The sequence below is a fragment of the Castanea sativa genome, chromosome 11 (assembly GCF_040712315.1).
Source record: "Castanea sativa cultivar Marrone di Chiusa Pesio chromosome 11, ASM4071231v1".
NCBI classification, from domain to species: Eukaryota; Viridiplantae; Streptophyta; class Magnoliopsida; order Fagales; family Fagaceae; genus Castanea; species Castanea sativa.
In genome coordinates this window covers 19,959,798-19,975,061 of record NC_134023.1, presented here as the reverse complement: position 1 = coordinate 19,975,061, position 15,264 = coordinate 19,959,798, and the positions used below count along the sequence as shown (strand labels likewise).

The 15,264-nt window shown below is 36.2% G+C and overlaps 1 protein-coding gene across 1 annotated transcript; it reads right to left on the bottom strand.

Annotated features, from left to right (window-relative positions):
* Window positions 1-3,590: 3,590 nt before the first annotated feature.
* On the bottom strand, window positions 3,591-5,542 carry LOC142616191 (pentatricopeptide repeat-containing protein At5g15300-like). The gene is made up of 2 exons (XM_075789059.1): window positions 4,987-5,542; window positions 3,591-3,730 (listed from the first exon to the last, which is right to left on the bottom strand). Exons 1-2 carry the CDS (start codon window positions 5,540-5,542, stop codon window positions 3,591-3,593), a joined length of 696 nt encoding a protein of 231 aa, XP_075645174.1.
* Between the last annotated feature and the right edge of the window lie 9,722 nt (window positions 5,543-15,264).

Genomic DNA, 15,264 nt, shown 5'->3' with positions numbered 1-15,264 from the left:
TATCTACCATCTCTTCATCAAGTGCATAAAGATGAGAAAGTCAAGGCTAACTTTACCATTCCCAAGCCTTGTCATGTCTCTAATATCAAGGGCAAGGTTGAAGATTCCAAGTGGTTTTCCGGTCATGCAAAGGGAAGAGTTTGTCAGTAAGCAAACTATTATCCGGAGTAAGGCTCACATTCCTGGACCAAGCACCGATGTATCTCAAATTCCAAGAGATGAAGCTGCAGAAGAAGGAGGCAACACCGATGAAGAAATTGATTGTATCACATGGCATGAGCACAAGCAAGAGCACCCGACCACCTTGATTTTCTACTTGGGAGGGCTGAAGAGTTGCATGCCATGTTGGCTTCATATATCGACTACTCCACAAGGCAGTTCACATACCTTCAAGGTCAAATCACTGCCATCTCTTCTCAGATTCAAGACATGGTGGAGAAATTAGAATTGGAGTCCGACACATGTTAGGACCTTTGGCCATTTCAATAAAAAAAGGGGGAGTAGATTAGCTAGAGGGGGAGTACAGTCTAAGGGGGAGTAGTGACACCATTGGTTCATTTTGGTGATTTATGTTTTATGCTTTTATAGCTTTTGTTATTTACAGTTCTTTATCTAAAGCTTTCAAGTACTTTAGTTTAAAACTTAGTTTTCTTTAGTACTTTATGTATCTTGGTTTTTATAGTCGTTTCTTGATGTTGATAGTTATCTATTGTTTCTTGCCTTAGTTTCTCTAATGCATCATGTGGTATGTTGGACATGCAATTGATTTTAGCATTGTTCTTAATTGCATTGCGTGTCCAAATGATCATTCATTAGTTAAATGTTCATTGTGGTTATTTCCTAATGACGGTTCATGTTTGATCAATTTATGCTTTATGTCTAATATCTCTTTTGGTATCTTGATCGCATTTTACTTGTTCTTTATAAATGCCTTGTGTTCTACTTATCTAGTACTTAATGAATTCTATTTGTTATGTGCAAGTGTTTCAGGATACAAGTGTATATGGTTCAAGTGCTTCACAACTTTTGGATTTAGGTATGAGTGAGTTTTGCCTATGTTCCCAAACTCACGTTTAAGTCTAGAGTCTGTTTAGGGGTTTTGTCAAGAAATAGCCAAATAAGGAGATTGTAAAGTTGTGATTTCCAACTAACTTGTGTTGATTTTAATTTCGTGCCAAATTTGATTGTAATTTCTTTAATCATTTTCCCTGTATGTATGTGAGTTTATTTGTAAGGGATGAATGTGAAAGATCGGTGAAGAATTGAGCTTCAAAAGATGAATCAGTGCAATTCACAACTAGCTCACAAGTAGCTCGCGAGAAGCAACCCACAAAAAGGCCACGTGTGAAGCACATGATTGGAAGCTGAAGAGTCATGTCAGGCTGTCAAGTTCATGCGTGTTTCGCGAGAAAGGCCATCCCGCGAAGCACCCGAAAAACATTTAGTCTGGCAAAAAGTTAAGTTGCTTTACCAATTTCTTTACCCACACTATAAATACCCTCATTATCCACGAATTGTAAGGAGTGCTTTTCAGAGAGAAAACTATAGCAAATACATTTGAGAGTTAAAGGTTGTTATACCCACAATCATCTACACATTTCCTTGTGGTTTTACTCAACTCCTACCTCTGTATCTCTAGATCCTTGAGAGGTTGTTAACTCAAACACTTACCACACCCATTTTGAGTGTTAAGTGTGATTTTGGTGCTGCTAGGAAGCATTGGAATGAGCCATTTAATGGCGGATGCAATCGGGTTGAATTGTAGGATTCGGAAAGCTAGAGAAGACAAGACTCCGAGAAGTACATTGGTAGCAGAAGCTTGGAGGGATCAAGTACATGGGGTAGACTAGGCTTGGAGGGTCTTTTGTTATTTGTGTACTCCAACCTTATTCTCTAGTGGATCGATTTCGACTTGGAGGGTCGCAGAGAGGTTTTTTACCAAATTCTTAGATTTCTTCTTCGATAACACGTCTTAGTGTTATCTTGTGTTCATTTTATTGTTGAATATGGCTTTGGGTAGTGTTATCGGTGATCATTGCGCTTATTTACTCTTGTTCAGCACTTAGTCTAGCCATAATTTTTACTCGAGGGTCTAAACAAGCTCTTATGTTTTAGCACAAATCTGAGCTTTCACATTTCAATATTGCAATTATGCTCAATGCGTGGATGTATTTCTTAGTTTGTGTGTGCAAGAGTGACTGTATAATTGAATTTGACTAGTGCGTCCTATGTTTTATGTTTCTTGTTTGTTAAATGTGACAACGTTTCCGGTGTATACTTTAATATGACTATCTGTTCCTTCGAGAGTGTAATGGAAGTGAATATTTATCATGATTTATATTTGCAGTTTAATTCATCATATAGCTCAAATTAATTCATTCATTCATACACTCCTCGTGGATATCAATATCCAAGTTAGACATTTCAAAAGCCATTGCAAAAAATTCGCCATCATGTCAAATCTATGAAATAAAGATGCATGTAGATAAAAGAGCCATGGCAATCAATTTAAAAATTAGAAAGTAGAAAGCTGATTTTATTAACCAGTCAAAAGTGATTCAAGTACTAGGATGAAAGAAAGTTAGATTCCTCGGAACTGTGGTCCAAGAATTAAAGGCAGGTGTGATCTTCCTCAAAAAAAAAAAAAAAAAAAAAAAAAAAAGGGGGCAGGCGTGATCTTTCAATATCTGAATATTTAAATGCACCTAAAGTTCCCGGTTAGCTGGTTTGACAAGGCAGTTCAACAAATCACTCCTATTGAAAAAGAAAACGACTATTCTATCATTAGAGAAATATTTTATGGAAATAGATTAGATCTATATATACAATGCAGAGTAAAACTTCTGATCCCTTGAAGAGTCATCAAACCATCAAAAATAAATGCTTCTTTCTTATTTTGAAAATTTTTTTAATAAATAATAAAAATTCATTGAAAGGAAAACTAAAATACAAAAACCAATGCACACAGGAGCGTGCTGAGTAAAACAAAAAGACAACAAAAACCAAATGGCTCAGAAATACAACTATCAAACAGCTCAGACAAAGAAGTAATGTTGAAAACACCCAATGCACTTGCCCACCCAACCAAAGTCTGGAAGAAAGCAGTTTCAAGTAATGTGTTGATCTTTCGGTTCCTTCAAATATCTGAGCATTCCTCTCCAGCCAAACACTCCACATTAAGCAATGAGGAATCATATTCCAATTACCCCATTTCTATGCCTACTAAACTTTGCCAGCCAACTAGCTAGAGGTTCCACTGCACCCCTAGGCATAACCCAAGCAACCTCAAAAAGTGAAAATATCATGTTCCAAAGCTCTCTGGCTATAGAGCAATGTAATAACTAGATGATTGCTGGTCTCCCCAACCCTCTTACACATACAAAACCAATAAATAACAATAAAGTCGACGTTTCCATAAATTATCATTAGTTAAAATCCAACCCAACGCCACCATCCATATGAAGAAACTGACCTTTGTTGGCACTGTTGATTTCCACACACTTTTCCAAGGAAAAGACATATGAGAAGATGGTAGCAAGACTTTATAGTAAGAACTTCAAAACCCCGTGAGAAGAAGGTTTCCAACACAATTAATCCACACCATCTCCTCTCCATACTCCAGAATAAAGTAAATCCAAGAAAGAGATGACTGATTCTAGTTCCCAGTCTTGTACTGATCTAGTGAAATCGATATTCCAATGGTAGCCTTCCCCTGAAAAAGATAATAACTCTGCCACAGAAGCATCCTTATTATGTGCAATATCATCCACATATATTTTGGAAACCTTGTACCTCTTTTATGGTATATATACACATCCACATATATATACATACATACTTGTGTGTGTGTTTGTGTAAGACAAAGTCAAAGCTTTTGATCCCAAGCCGAGTCATGACCAAACCATCCAAAACAAATGCCACCCATTTATGTATCTTGGTACAACCACCACTTCATTTTGGGTCCAAAAAATATCAATGGTCACCTTAAGGGTTAGTAAAATGAAATCAAGAAATGCACTTAAAACATCAGAAGCCCACCCAATGGGACATGATACGTTCTGCCATATGGCTTCATTACTTTAAGTACACAGCTAAGTCTAAAAAATTGAGGGTATCAACAACGCCAAGTATCCATCAATATCATTCTAATTGTGATTTCCATTATCAATATGGACAGCAGCCTTTCTCGAAGCAGTCCCCTCACTAGCAATGCATATAACAGTATCATTAAGTATGTAAAATGAAGCCTTCTTTTTACCAATTTCAAATTGTACATACTGTGTTAACAGAGATATTTACTAGAAATTTATTATACTTCTGAGGGGGAAAGGCGAATAGGAAAAATCATTATGAACTTCTACTAGTCTTTAAGAAATAGGACTTATTGATTCCTGAAACAATGGTAAATATGAAAGTAGTAGTCCAAGCTCAAACAACTTAGCTTGTAAGTAGTGGTATAAAGAAGTGTCCAATATATTTTAACTAAATCACTGGTATGATTATCATCCTTGCACCACTTATGTAATTATGTTAACTTCTATTTGACAACAGGATTTTCACATCCTTGTTCTGTTGGTTATGCTAGTTTTAGATTATTCATTCATTTGAAAGATAATTAATAATTGCATCATGCCAACCTCATCTATTCTGAGTTTTGGCCATGGTAAAAATATGTGTATTTATTACTGTGCAGGCAGACAGTCACAACTAATGCACAAGTTTACATCTACACCATGAGATCAACAATTGGATCGATTAAAGCACCTAATTTTAGAGCGGAAATTAGCTAATAATTCTCAGTAACCAGTCCAAAACTTTCTTGTTTGTCAAATCATTAATGTACAAATCAGATTACAAAAGTGGCTCCAAGGTAGTTTTGCCAAATAGATTTAGAAAAAGAAAAATTATGGTGCATGCATTGTTTTTTGATTATTTCCGAACAATAAAATTAAGGATAACAAGATAGCTGACAGAATTTTCTTTTACCTATCTGTGGCTCAAGATATAGGTTTCTTGAATTCAACTTAGGTTTGGATTTGGAATCAAATAAAAACGGCATGAGAGCTCTGTTATCTGCTTCAACTAGGCTACAGCCAGGCTCTTTCCTCACCCCACTGTCATCCATCAGCTTCCTCACCTTCTCAACCCCATCCCATTCACCTCGCGAAGCATACATGTTAGATAGCAGTACATAATCCCCACTCTGGTCCCTTCTCATTTTAAGTAGCTGCTCATTTGCACGTCTTGCCAACTCAACATTTCCATGAACTATGCATGCCCCAAGCAGAGTCCTCCAGAAAATAGCATTGGGTTCAATCTCCATGGAGTCTATGAACTCAAACGCTTCATTTAATCTCAGAGCTCGCCCTAGCAGGTCGACCATACACCCACAGTGCTTTATGTTTGGCTCAATATTATACTCATTTCTCATAATATTAAAATACCTGCGCCCCTCTACAACTTTGCCAGCATGACTGCAAGCAACTAAGACTCCAACAAAAGTTATCTCATTTGGCCTGACTTTCAACCTGCGCATCTCCATAAACGGATTGATTGATTACTCAGCATGGCCACGGAAAGCCAAACCTCTTATTACTGAATTCCAAGTCGACACATCTCTATCTCTCATCCCATGGAATACTTTGAGTGCTTCCTCAATATTCCCACACTTGGCATACATATCTATAAGTGCATTCCCAAGTAGAATGCTCAAATCTCCCGAACACAATTCCAAAATGTTGCAGTGTATCTTCAGCCCAACATCTAAATCTCCCAAATCCGCACCGACCCAACGCCAATTTCACTTTTTGACTTTTTTTAGTTCTCTGTTTCTTTACCATCAAAAGAGGTAATAAGAAGGAAATGTTTTTTGTTTGAAATAAAAGTGCTCCTCTCTCTCTATTTGGTTCTCAAAGAATACTCTGTTGAGTTGAGGTTTTTGTTTTTATTTCATTTCAAATCTTGTACAATAATTCCTCACCGACCCATCTCCATTAATCCTCATTGACCTATTCAAAAACGTCTTCTACACACTCTCAGCTTACACCGCATCACCAACCTCAATCAATCACAATAACCCCTTGCTCAGAATCATAATTCCATGCCCAATTGCCCCTAATCCTCATAGAGGTCCCACCCTCACCTACAAAGCTTCGGTGCTAACCAAAAGCCAAACTCACACAGTGCAAAGGGCTTGGTCAAGTAAATATTTGTAATTTTCTTAATTTCTTTTTGCAGCTTTCTTTCACATCCCAATCTAACTCAGATCAATTGACATTAATCCAGTTTAGGGCTTATTTAATCCCACATCTGCATTCAAATGGAAGCCTCATCCTCATCCTCATCCTCATCCTCCTCCACCTCTCTCGTGTTATACAGAGCATCAGTGCCCTCCTCTGCTTCCTCCTCTCACTGCGTTCCCTTACTGGCAGGTCTGCCTAAATGTAAACTGTTATAATTTCGTAGGTAGTGAATCATTTGTTTGCTTGTTCTGTTATAATTTTGTACCTAGGTCATGCATTTTGTCTTCATTTTGTGGCCTCTATGTTGTTGCCTTTAAATCCTTGAGATCAGTAGGTGTAACTGTAACTATAAATCGTAAACATGTATCTTTTGCTTTCAAAAGAATGAAGGGCATAAAGTTAGGTACTCGGGCCATACTCCCTTACCCACTGCTTCAAAGGAATAATTCATCTTTCTTATAGTACCTCTAAATTTGTAATTGATGTACTTTATAAGTAAACATGATGTACTTAATAACCCCTTTCATTTGACAAAATTTTAAGGTATGATGGAATACAATATTTTAAAAATTAATTGTACTTATATCATATGTATTTATTAAGCAAAATAAACAAAAGAAAATGAAATAATTCCAATTAAGCTTCATAATGTGTTCAGTATAGCTTGTTTCCATGCCCAAATAGGAATGTCCGCATGCAACTCTATGCTGCTCCTTGGCTCTCCTGCTGTATAACAATCTAATTAGATCATTTTTACCCTTGTTACCTCCCCCCTCCCCTTTCTTTTTTCCTAAAAAAATAAACAGTAAGGTTGGCCATTATCCCAACAAAGAGTAAGTAGATGTATGGATGAAGATGCTTTAAATACCAGTTTCTTTTTTTCCCTGCAAGTTTTTTCCTTCTAATTTGCATCATGGGCTGTTTATTTACAAAACTAAAGACTTCCTTTTATGTAGTCAAAAGAGGTTCTCCTTTTATTACACTAATAATACACTAACTATCTGTAAGAGGAGTGAATAATCTTAGCTTTTGTTTACTATAAGATTAAATAGCATTAGTCCTTCCAAGGAATTATAATAACGATTGTTGTTGATATGAGTTACTGAGAACTGATTGTTGTTGATATTTCTGTCTGTACTACTCCATTATAATTACTAGACTTTTTATATGTTCTTTAAATGTGCAAATTCTTGTTAATCCACTTTGGTGGTAAACTTGCAGCCACTTAAATTATTGGGTTCTCATATCATATATGATCATTTATGGTCCTTGGCCTTGGTTATATTAAAATTCAGAAAATCTATCTTAAAATTTCTAGATTTGGACCTTAGTTTCTCTTATACGCCTGCTGCTTGGTACTTTTAGTGAGTAGGAAGTTCATGTTTTTTAATCTGTGTCATACAATTTCAAATGACGACTCTATGTAAGTATACTGAAATTTATTTAGATGGAACAGAGAACAACTAATGTCGAGGATAGGAAGTTGTGACCTTCCACAGTCGAGAAGCATTTCATTGATGTATTGTTAGAAGAGGACGCTAAAGGGAATATGCCCCAAGGCCAGTTCAAGACTGGAACTTGGACAGCCGTTATGGATGAGTTTAACAAACACACGAATAAAATTACAACAAGACACAACTTACACAAAAATATCAACGAATGAAAGGTCAACACCGCACATTCTCCTAGCTCATCGGACGTACGGGAATGGGATGGGACCGCATTTCAAATACGGTGACGGCCAATGAGGAAGCATGGGCTGCTGCATTTGCGGTAAGTCCTTTAACATACTCCAAACAAAATTTATTACAATTAGCTATATTCATGGTTTATAGTTGTAACTAAAATGATGCTGAAATCTACCTTGTGTTCATAATAGCATGGCCCATCTTTTAAACACTGAATGTATTCACAACTAATAAAGAGAAGAAAATCAAAAACAAAAATGTTTATATGGACTAGCACTATGTTGTAAATGTATACACGTATCTGAAAAGCAATTTGCTAGATCTTTGTTTACCTTTCCCTGCATATGAAGAATATGGGGTTTATTAAATGGTTGCTATACAAATAGTGTGTTGAAATAGTATTTTTGTAGCATTTTCTCATGATGATGCTTTTAGAAATGGAATAAAATCTAATCTAAGGGGTTTATTACTGTATAATATATGTGTGTTTTTGGTATAAAGTTAAATTTTGATGAAATGCTGTTACTCTTTCGGTGTTTGGTATCTAAGAGTTGATGGTTATTATAGGGTTATTATAATTACCCATCTGATTTGTATTAGGTTTTATATGAATAAGTCATCTAACCCAATACATATGGTTGTTAATAGGTCAATCATAAATTCAAGGAGTTCAAGAAAAAGGGGCTGCAACACTACGAGTTGTTGAGCAGGCTTTTCAATTCAAACATAGCCATGGGTTTCCTTCAGATATCATCTGCCCAACTAGCTCCCAACAGTGACGAAAAGAGAGAGCTGGATGCAGCCTTCCTATCAACGGGGGAACATGTCAATGTCAACACCGATATTGTGGATGACATGGAGGAGCTGTCCACACCGAGTGAAGCCCAAAGCTGGAGGCAAGCTGAAAAGCAGCCAGCTAAACCATCTCATTCAAGCGGAAAAAGGAAGAAAGGGCACTCCCTTGAAACCATGACTGGGGCAATATAGGGGTTTACTAACATGAGGAACATAAGGAGGAAAAAGTCCACCAACATCGGAGAGTCTGGTGTGGGGGGTCACACTGAGTTAGTTACGCAAGTTGTATCACTGCTCAACCAACACATCGATGTGGATCATGTCACATATTGCAAGGTTGTGCAGGAGCTTTATAACACCAAGAGTAGAGCCGTTTTTTTTTTTTTTTGCTATGACGGTCGATAGAAGAAGGGCTTGGATTGAGTTTATTGGGGGTGGACTCCAATAGTGGTGGGGGTGGTAGATGGTGTGCACCGTGTAAATAGCCTAGGAAGTTAATTAGTACTCTTATTTTGCTTTAATGTGAATAGGCAAAGTCTATATTATGTTAATATTTTGGACAATGTTTGCATGCTGCCTTCCTTTATTATGTTCAATGCTTTGGACATCCATGCTACTTATGTAAGAAATATGTTTTGTGGTTGTCGTATCTTCTATGAATTGCTTTGTTTGGTGACATATATATATTTTAGAAAATCTGATGTCTTCTTTACGGATGACATATATATATATGTGTGTGTGTGTACCATAGAAATTCCGTAAAGAAGACATCAGATTTTCTAAAATATATATATGTCACCAAACAAAGCAATTCATAGAAGAGACGACAACCACAAAACATATTTCTTACATAAGTAGCATAGATGTCCAAAGCATTGAACATAATAAAGGAAGGTAGCAACATATATAGTGCTTCCAGCAACATATTGACTCACTTATATATACATGCAGAATTATATACAATCACTTATGCAGAATTATATATTTTCTCACTTATGTAGAAATATATATACTCAGTTATGCAGAATTATATACTCATTTATGCAGAAATATATATAGTATGACTTATATATGCATACAGCAATATATACTCACTTATATATATACTCATTTATATATATACTCACTTATGCAGAAAATATATATAGTATGACTTATATATGCGTACAACAATATATACTCACTTATATATGTTCTCATTTATATATTTACTCACTTATGCAGAAATTGATATACTCATGTATATATACATACAGCCATATATACTCATTTATATATGTACATATATATAGTGCTTGATGTTTACTTATTGGCTGCCCACAAGTGTGATTCAGTTATGGCCGACACCGATTCAGATCGTAATTTAGTTATGGCCGACGCCGATTCAGATCATGATTCAGAGATATCTGACCCCAATTCAGATGAGTACGATAGTGAGGTGGAGCTCAAGATTGCCACAGCCTATGTTCAGCTATGTATAGAGTATGTACATGCAAAAGTACGTACGTGCAAAAGTACTACATGAAGCGACTTATGTGCACTAGTATCTTGAATGGGAGTTCATATGTGATTGAAGTACTAGAAGGAAATCCCTAAGTATGTTACGACATATTCCGCATGGACAAGACCATTTTTAGGCACTTGTGTAATGAGTTGAAGCAGCTGCACCTATTAGAGGAGGACACTGGTATTGTTTCACTTAAGGAGGCCATTGGGACAGTGTTATTTATCGTCGGACACAACGCTGACTACCAGCTAACTGCCAACCGCTTCCAACATTCTCTCAAGACCATTCAAAGGCAGTTCCGGAGTGCCTTGCATGCTATCCATGCTATCCATGCTTTGGGATATCTCATCATCTGGCCCGACACCGATGCAGCTGAGCTTCCTCATTCACTTTGATGGAATGAGAAATATTATCCATAGTTTGAGGTATGCTTTGATTTTTATTTTTTTAGTTCTTAGATAAATTATCACTTTGATTCATTAAAATGTGAAAGATTTGTAGTAGAGAATAGAAACAAAACAATATGAAGAGCGAAAGAGATCTGAAGTATTTCTCTTTTTTATAATTTAAGGTTAATTGAAAAATATTAAATAAAGTAGACAAGTTAACATATCAAAGTTGACCTAAACAACAATGAACATAGTGTGTTTAATCCTTATCATTTGAGGAATTTATATGGTGTAGTTATCCTAAAAATTATAAAATATATTATAATTAGAGCTACCTATGTTTTTAACAGAAATGCGTGGGGGCCATAGATGGGACGCACATAAGTGCTTCTGCCCTATCCGGTAGGACCACTGCATTTAAAGTTAGACAGAGTGACATCACTCAAAACATGATGTGTGCATGCAACTTCAACATGCGGTTTATGTATGTGCATTCTGGATGGGAAAGGAGTGCAAATGATTCACGAGTCATGCAGGACGCACTTGGACATGCCAAGTATGAGTTCCCTTAGCCGCCTAGAGGTAAAAAAAAAAAATTGGTGCATTTGGTTTTGGATTTGTTCTTTGGGATTGAGATCTGTTGGGTATTTTTGGTAAGCAATCTGGTCAAAAAGTTTAGTGGGTTTTAGCCACTTATGCACTTTTTTAATTTCAACTTATTTCAAGTAATTTAGTTGGATTTGAAATGTGGATTACCAGGGATGGTTCCCTTATTTGAGCTGAATAATTAAAGTTTCTCACCTCTTTATTAACTTCATCTTTATTTGTAGTTTATGAATATAGATTCTATATTTGCATCATCACTTCTATAAATGGTAACTTCTCTAGAAAAGATGGAGGAAGAGTGGCTTCATGTAGTGAAAATTTGCTCTAAACTAGCTCAATGGACTTAGTAAGTTGGATCATTAAGAACTATCGAATGCTGAGTTTAGCAGATTATTTTACTGTACTTAGCAGAAAAGATAGTTGTGTTGGGTAACATTAATTGCCAATGGTTATCACTCTTATTGTAGGATCATACTACATCGTTGACTCGGGGTACACAACAGGTAGTGCATTCCTCCCCCCACACAAGTCCGCACGCTACCATGCCTAGGAGTTTCGACGTACGAACCGGCAGCCTACTACCCCACAAGAGTTGTTCAATTATAGGCATTCCTCATTGCGGATGATGATTGAACAATGCTTTGTCATGTTGAAGGCGAGGTTCCCGATCCTAACTGAAATGCACTCCTTCTCCATCTCTATACAACGGCTGATTGTGACCGCTTGTTGTGCACTGCACAACTTTATCTGCATGTACAACTGGGCGGATGAAATGTTCCATGTGTGGGAAGGATCATTTGTGTGTAATAGCAACGCAAACCCAGCAGGAGCTGCATGCGTAGGCAGTGAGGGCACTGAAGAAGCTTTTAATGTTCGGGCACAATGAGCGATGTCAGAGTATCATGATGCGATAATTGCTGCTATGTGGGTAGATTATATAGGCAACCGTGATTGAGCTTTTTGGGAAAAAATTGTAAATGTGGATAACATGGAACTGTAACTGTTGTTGACGTTGTTGGCTTCTTTTCCTTGCTTTTAGTTTAGTTTCAAAACAGAATCCCTTATGTTTTGGTTGGTCTTTGAAACAGTTGTCATCACTGGGAACATTTTTCTTTTAGTTTTTTGTCATTTCGTCATGTTTCATATGATGGTAAACTAATTCTTGTGTTTGGTAGATTATGATGAGTGTTGGGATGAGTTCAGCTTTGGTAGATATTTGTTAGCCATCTTTGATGGATGAAGCTCTATGCCTTCAAAAATGAAGTTGTTTCTTGCACTCCAATAGCCCAGGTCAGATTCACCCACTGTTCTCTTCGAGTGGGAACACCATTTTCATTTTATAGTGTCACAGTTGATCATGTTGGTTTTCTTTTATTTATAGGTATTGTGGCAATTCACTTGAAACTGTTTTTTGGAAAGAAATTCTTGGTAAAAGATAGTAAATGTATTATTTTCCATGGAAAATGATGTAGTGGCAGAGGAATGCAAGGCATGAAAGAAACCCATAATAAATCATATCTACATTGTGTAATCTGTTGTACTCAAAATTCTTCATAATGCAGTTCTGACCAAATCATCAACTATTACTTGATTTATAGGTCTGCCCAATTTTGTGTGAAGTTGATAATTTTCTGCATGATAATGTAAGATGAACTATAGCCAAACTTTGGATAACATCAATTTCAAGGGAATATAAAACATTTTCAACTTCAAGAAAAAGGTCAATGAAAATTGGAGCATTCATGGAGTAACTTACTAACTCTTAGTCCAATAACATACGATTATAAAAGTACTATTAAGCCAATAACATACTATTGTAAGAGTCAAGAATCAGCCCCATACATATACCTAGCACTAGCAAAATGGATGACTCAATATTGTCCAAAACTAATACACAGCACATCAAGATCATGAGGAGTCAGTAGTACATAATAAGATAATATGGTTACACAGCAAGAACGAACATATCATCATAATAGTTTGGTTTACACCATTGTCATAGTTAGCAGTAGTGCAAGCGCGGTGCATAACAAACACCATCCAATGAACATAATCTTGACCATTTTTTTTTTTTTGGGTCTAATCTAAGGGGTGGACCTTGTCATGCATGACCCTCAATTCCTCTCACAATACACACAACTCTTCTTGTAGTTGCCGAAAATCCTTCACATATGACAATGGCGTCTTCAAGGGAATACACCATTGAAAAAAGCCACATGTGTCCTTTGGGCAACATTGGAAAAGCCTATACCGGTTCTCATTTCGCTTATCCGAAATCCTCACGCTTGCTCTCAAGCCACAGAAACAGTTGGAATTTTGGAACCGATGGCCATCGTCAATATCCTCATGCATTGCGTTCGACATTTGCAAGAAGAAGCCACAAACCTACTCACTTACACATTACAAAACGTAATCAACACTACTAAACAACCATTTGAACATGCTATCAATTCGTGCAACAAAAACTATAGCAACATATCCAAGCAGGCCCTATGGCTATGCAATTTCCTATAACAATTTTCAAAATTTTGGGGCAAGATTAATACAAACTTTCAAAAATTTTAATTAGAAAACCATCATTCACAGAACTAGAATAGAGAAAACCAAAACTACTCCTAAACCTCACAAAACCTTTCTTTTGATCACTATAATTGAGGAATTGGCCTCAACGGAACCACATTATATCCCTCATATCCAAATTGAATTGAACAAAATTCAGTCAAACCTACCACAAAATCATCAAATTCAGCAAGCTTAAATTCATGAATAATTAAACTAAACCCAATCAAATAAAACTAACAGTAAAAATCCACTAATGGAAACTAATAATCAGGTACGGAGAATTTCATATTAGCTTAAAAATCATACTCAAAAGACCCTCAAATTTCAAACAGCAAGCGAGCAACATTGGAGCTTGGTAGCTGAGAAACCGTAGGAAACACCACAAGAAATTATATTAATTTACAGGTCATTGGATTTGTTAGACTTCTTTTTATTTATTTTTTATTTTAATCTTCCAACGCTTTCTCAGCAACCAAATAGAGTGTTAAGAAAAATGAAAAAATCGAATGGGTTGTAAATCAAATATTGTTTCAACAGCAAAATATTTCGAGAAAACCCTTCTAGATTTCGAGAATGTAGGGCATGTATGTTTGGATTGTAAATCAAATATTGTTTCAACAGCAAAAAAAGAACAGAAAAAAATGGGTTTTCCCAATTAGTGAGGAAAACAAAAACAAAAACAAAAACAAAAAAGTGAGAAATCTGTGAGTGAAGAAGGAATTGTTTAGTCTTTAGACAAAAACCCATTGACAAGCAAGGTGAAAGTGAGATTCGAACTTGGATCTTGGAGTGATGGGTCGGCGATGACAAAAAGCTCGAATAGTTGCTGGGTCTTGGACTGCTGACAGTGGAGATGAGATTTTTTTGAAGCGTGAAGCCCAGCTGTGGATCGTCTAAGGCGTCGATAGAGATGAGGACTGTGCGATGGTAGTGGTTTTTTGCTCTCAGTGAAGAGAAGGGATAAAGAAAGAAAGAGAGGAGTGCACGGGAATATGATGTTTATTTCGTACTGATTTAAAAAAATGTTTATTTCGTACTTTGGTCAGCTTTTTTTACAAAATTAAACACACATACCAAACACATATTTATGTGTTTTTGAACAATGAAACATGTTATTTAAACCATGATACCAAACACATTTTTTTGTTTTATAAACACTAAAAACACGTTTTTCAACAATACTTTTTAAACCACAATTTTCACATCTTTTTAAACAACAATTTTTGAACTTTATGACCAAACGGGCCCTAAAAGTCCGTTTGAATACCGCTGATTTTGCTGAAAACTAAAAACTGAAATCTGAAAATACTGTAGCAAATAATTTCCAGCTGATTATTTTTGGGACTGACTACTGTAGCTTAGCTGAAAGTATTTAAGCTGTGCGTTTTTGCCTTTTTTTTTTTTTTTTTTTTTTTTTTTTTCACTCCTCTCCACCCCTAACACTTGTCTTTGAGAAGAGAAGTCCACACCCACCA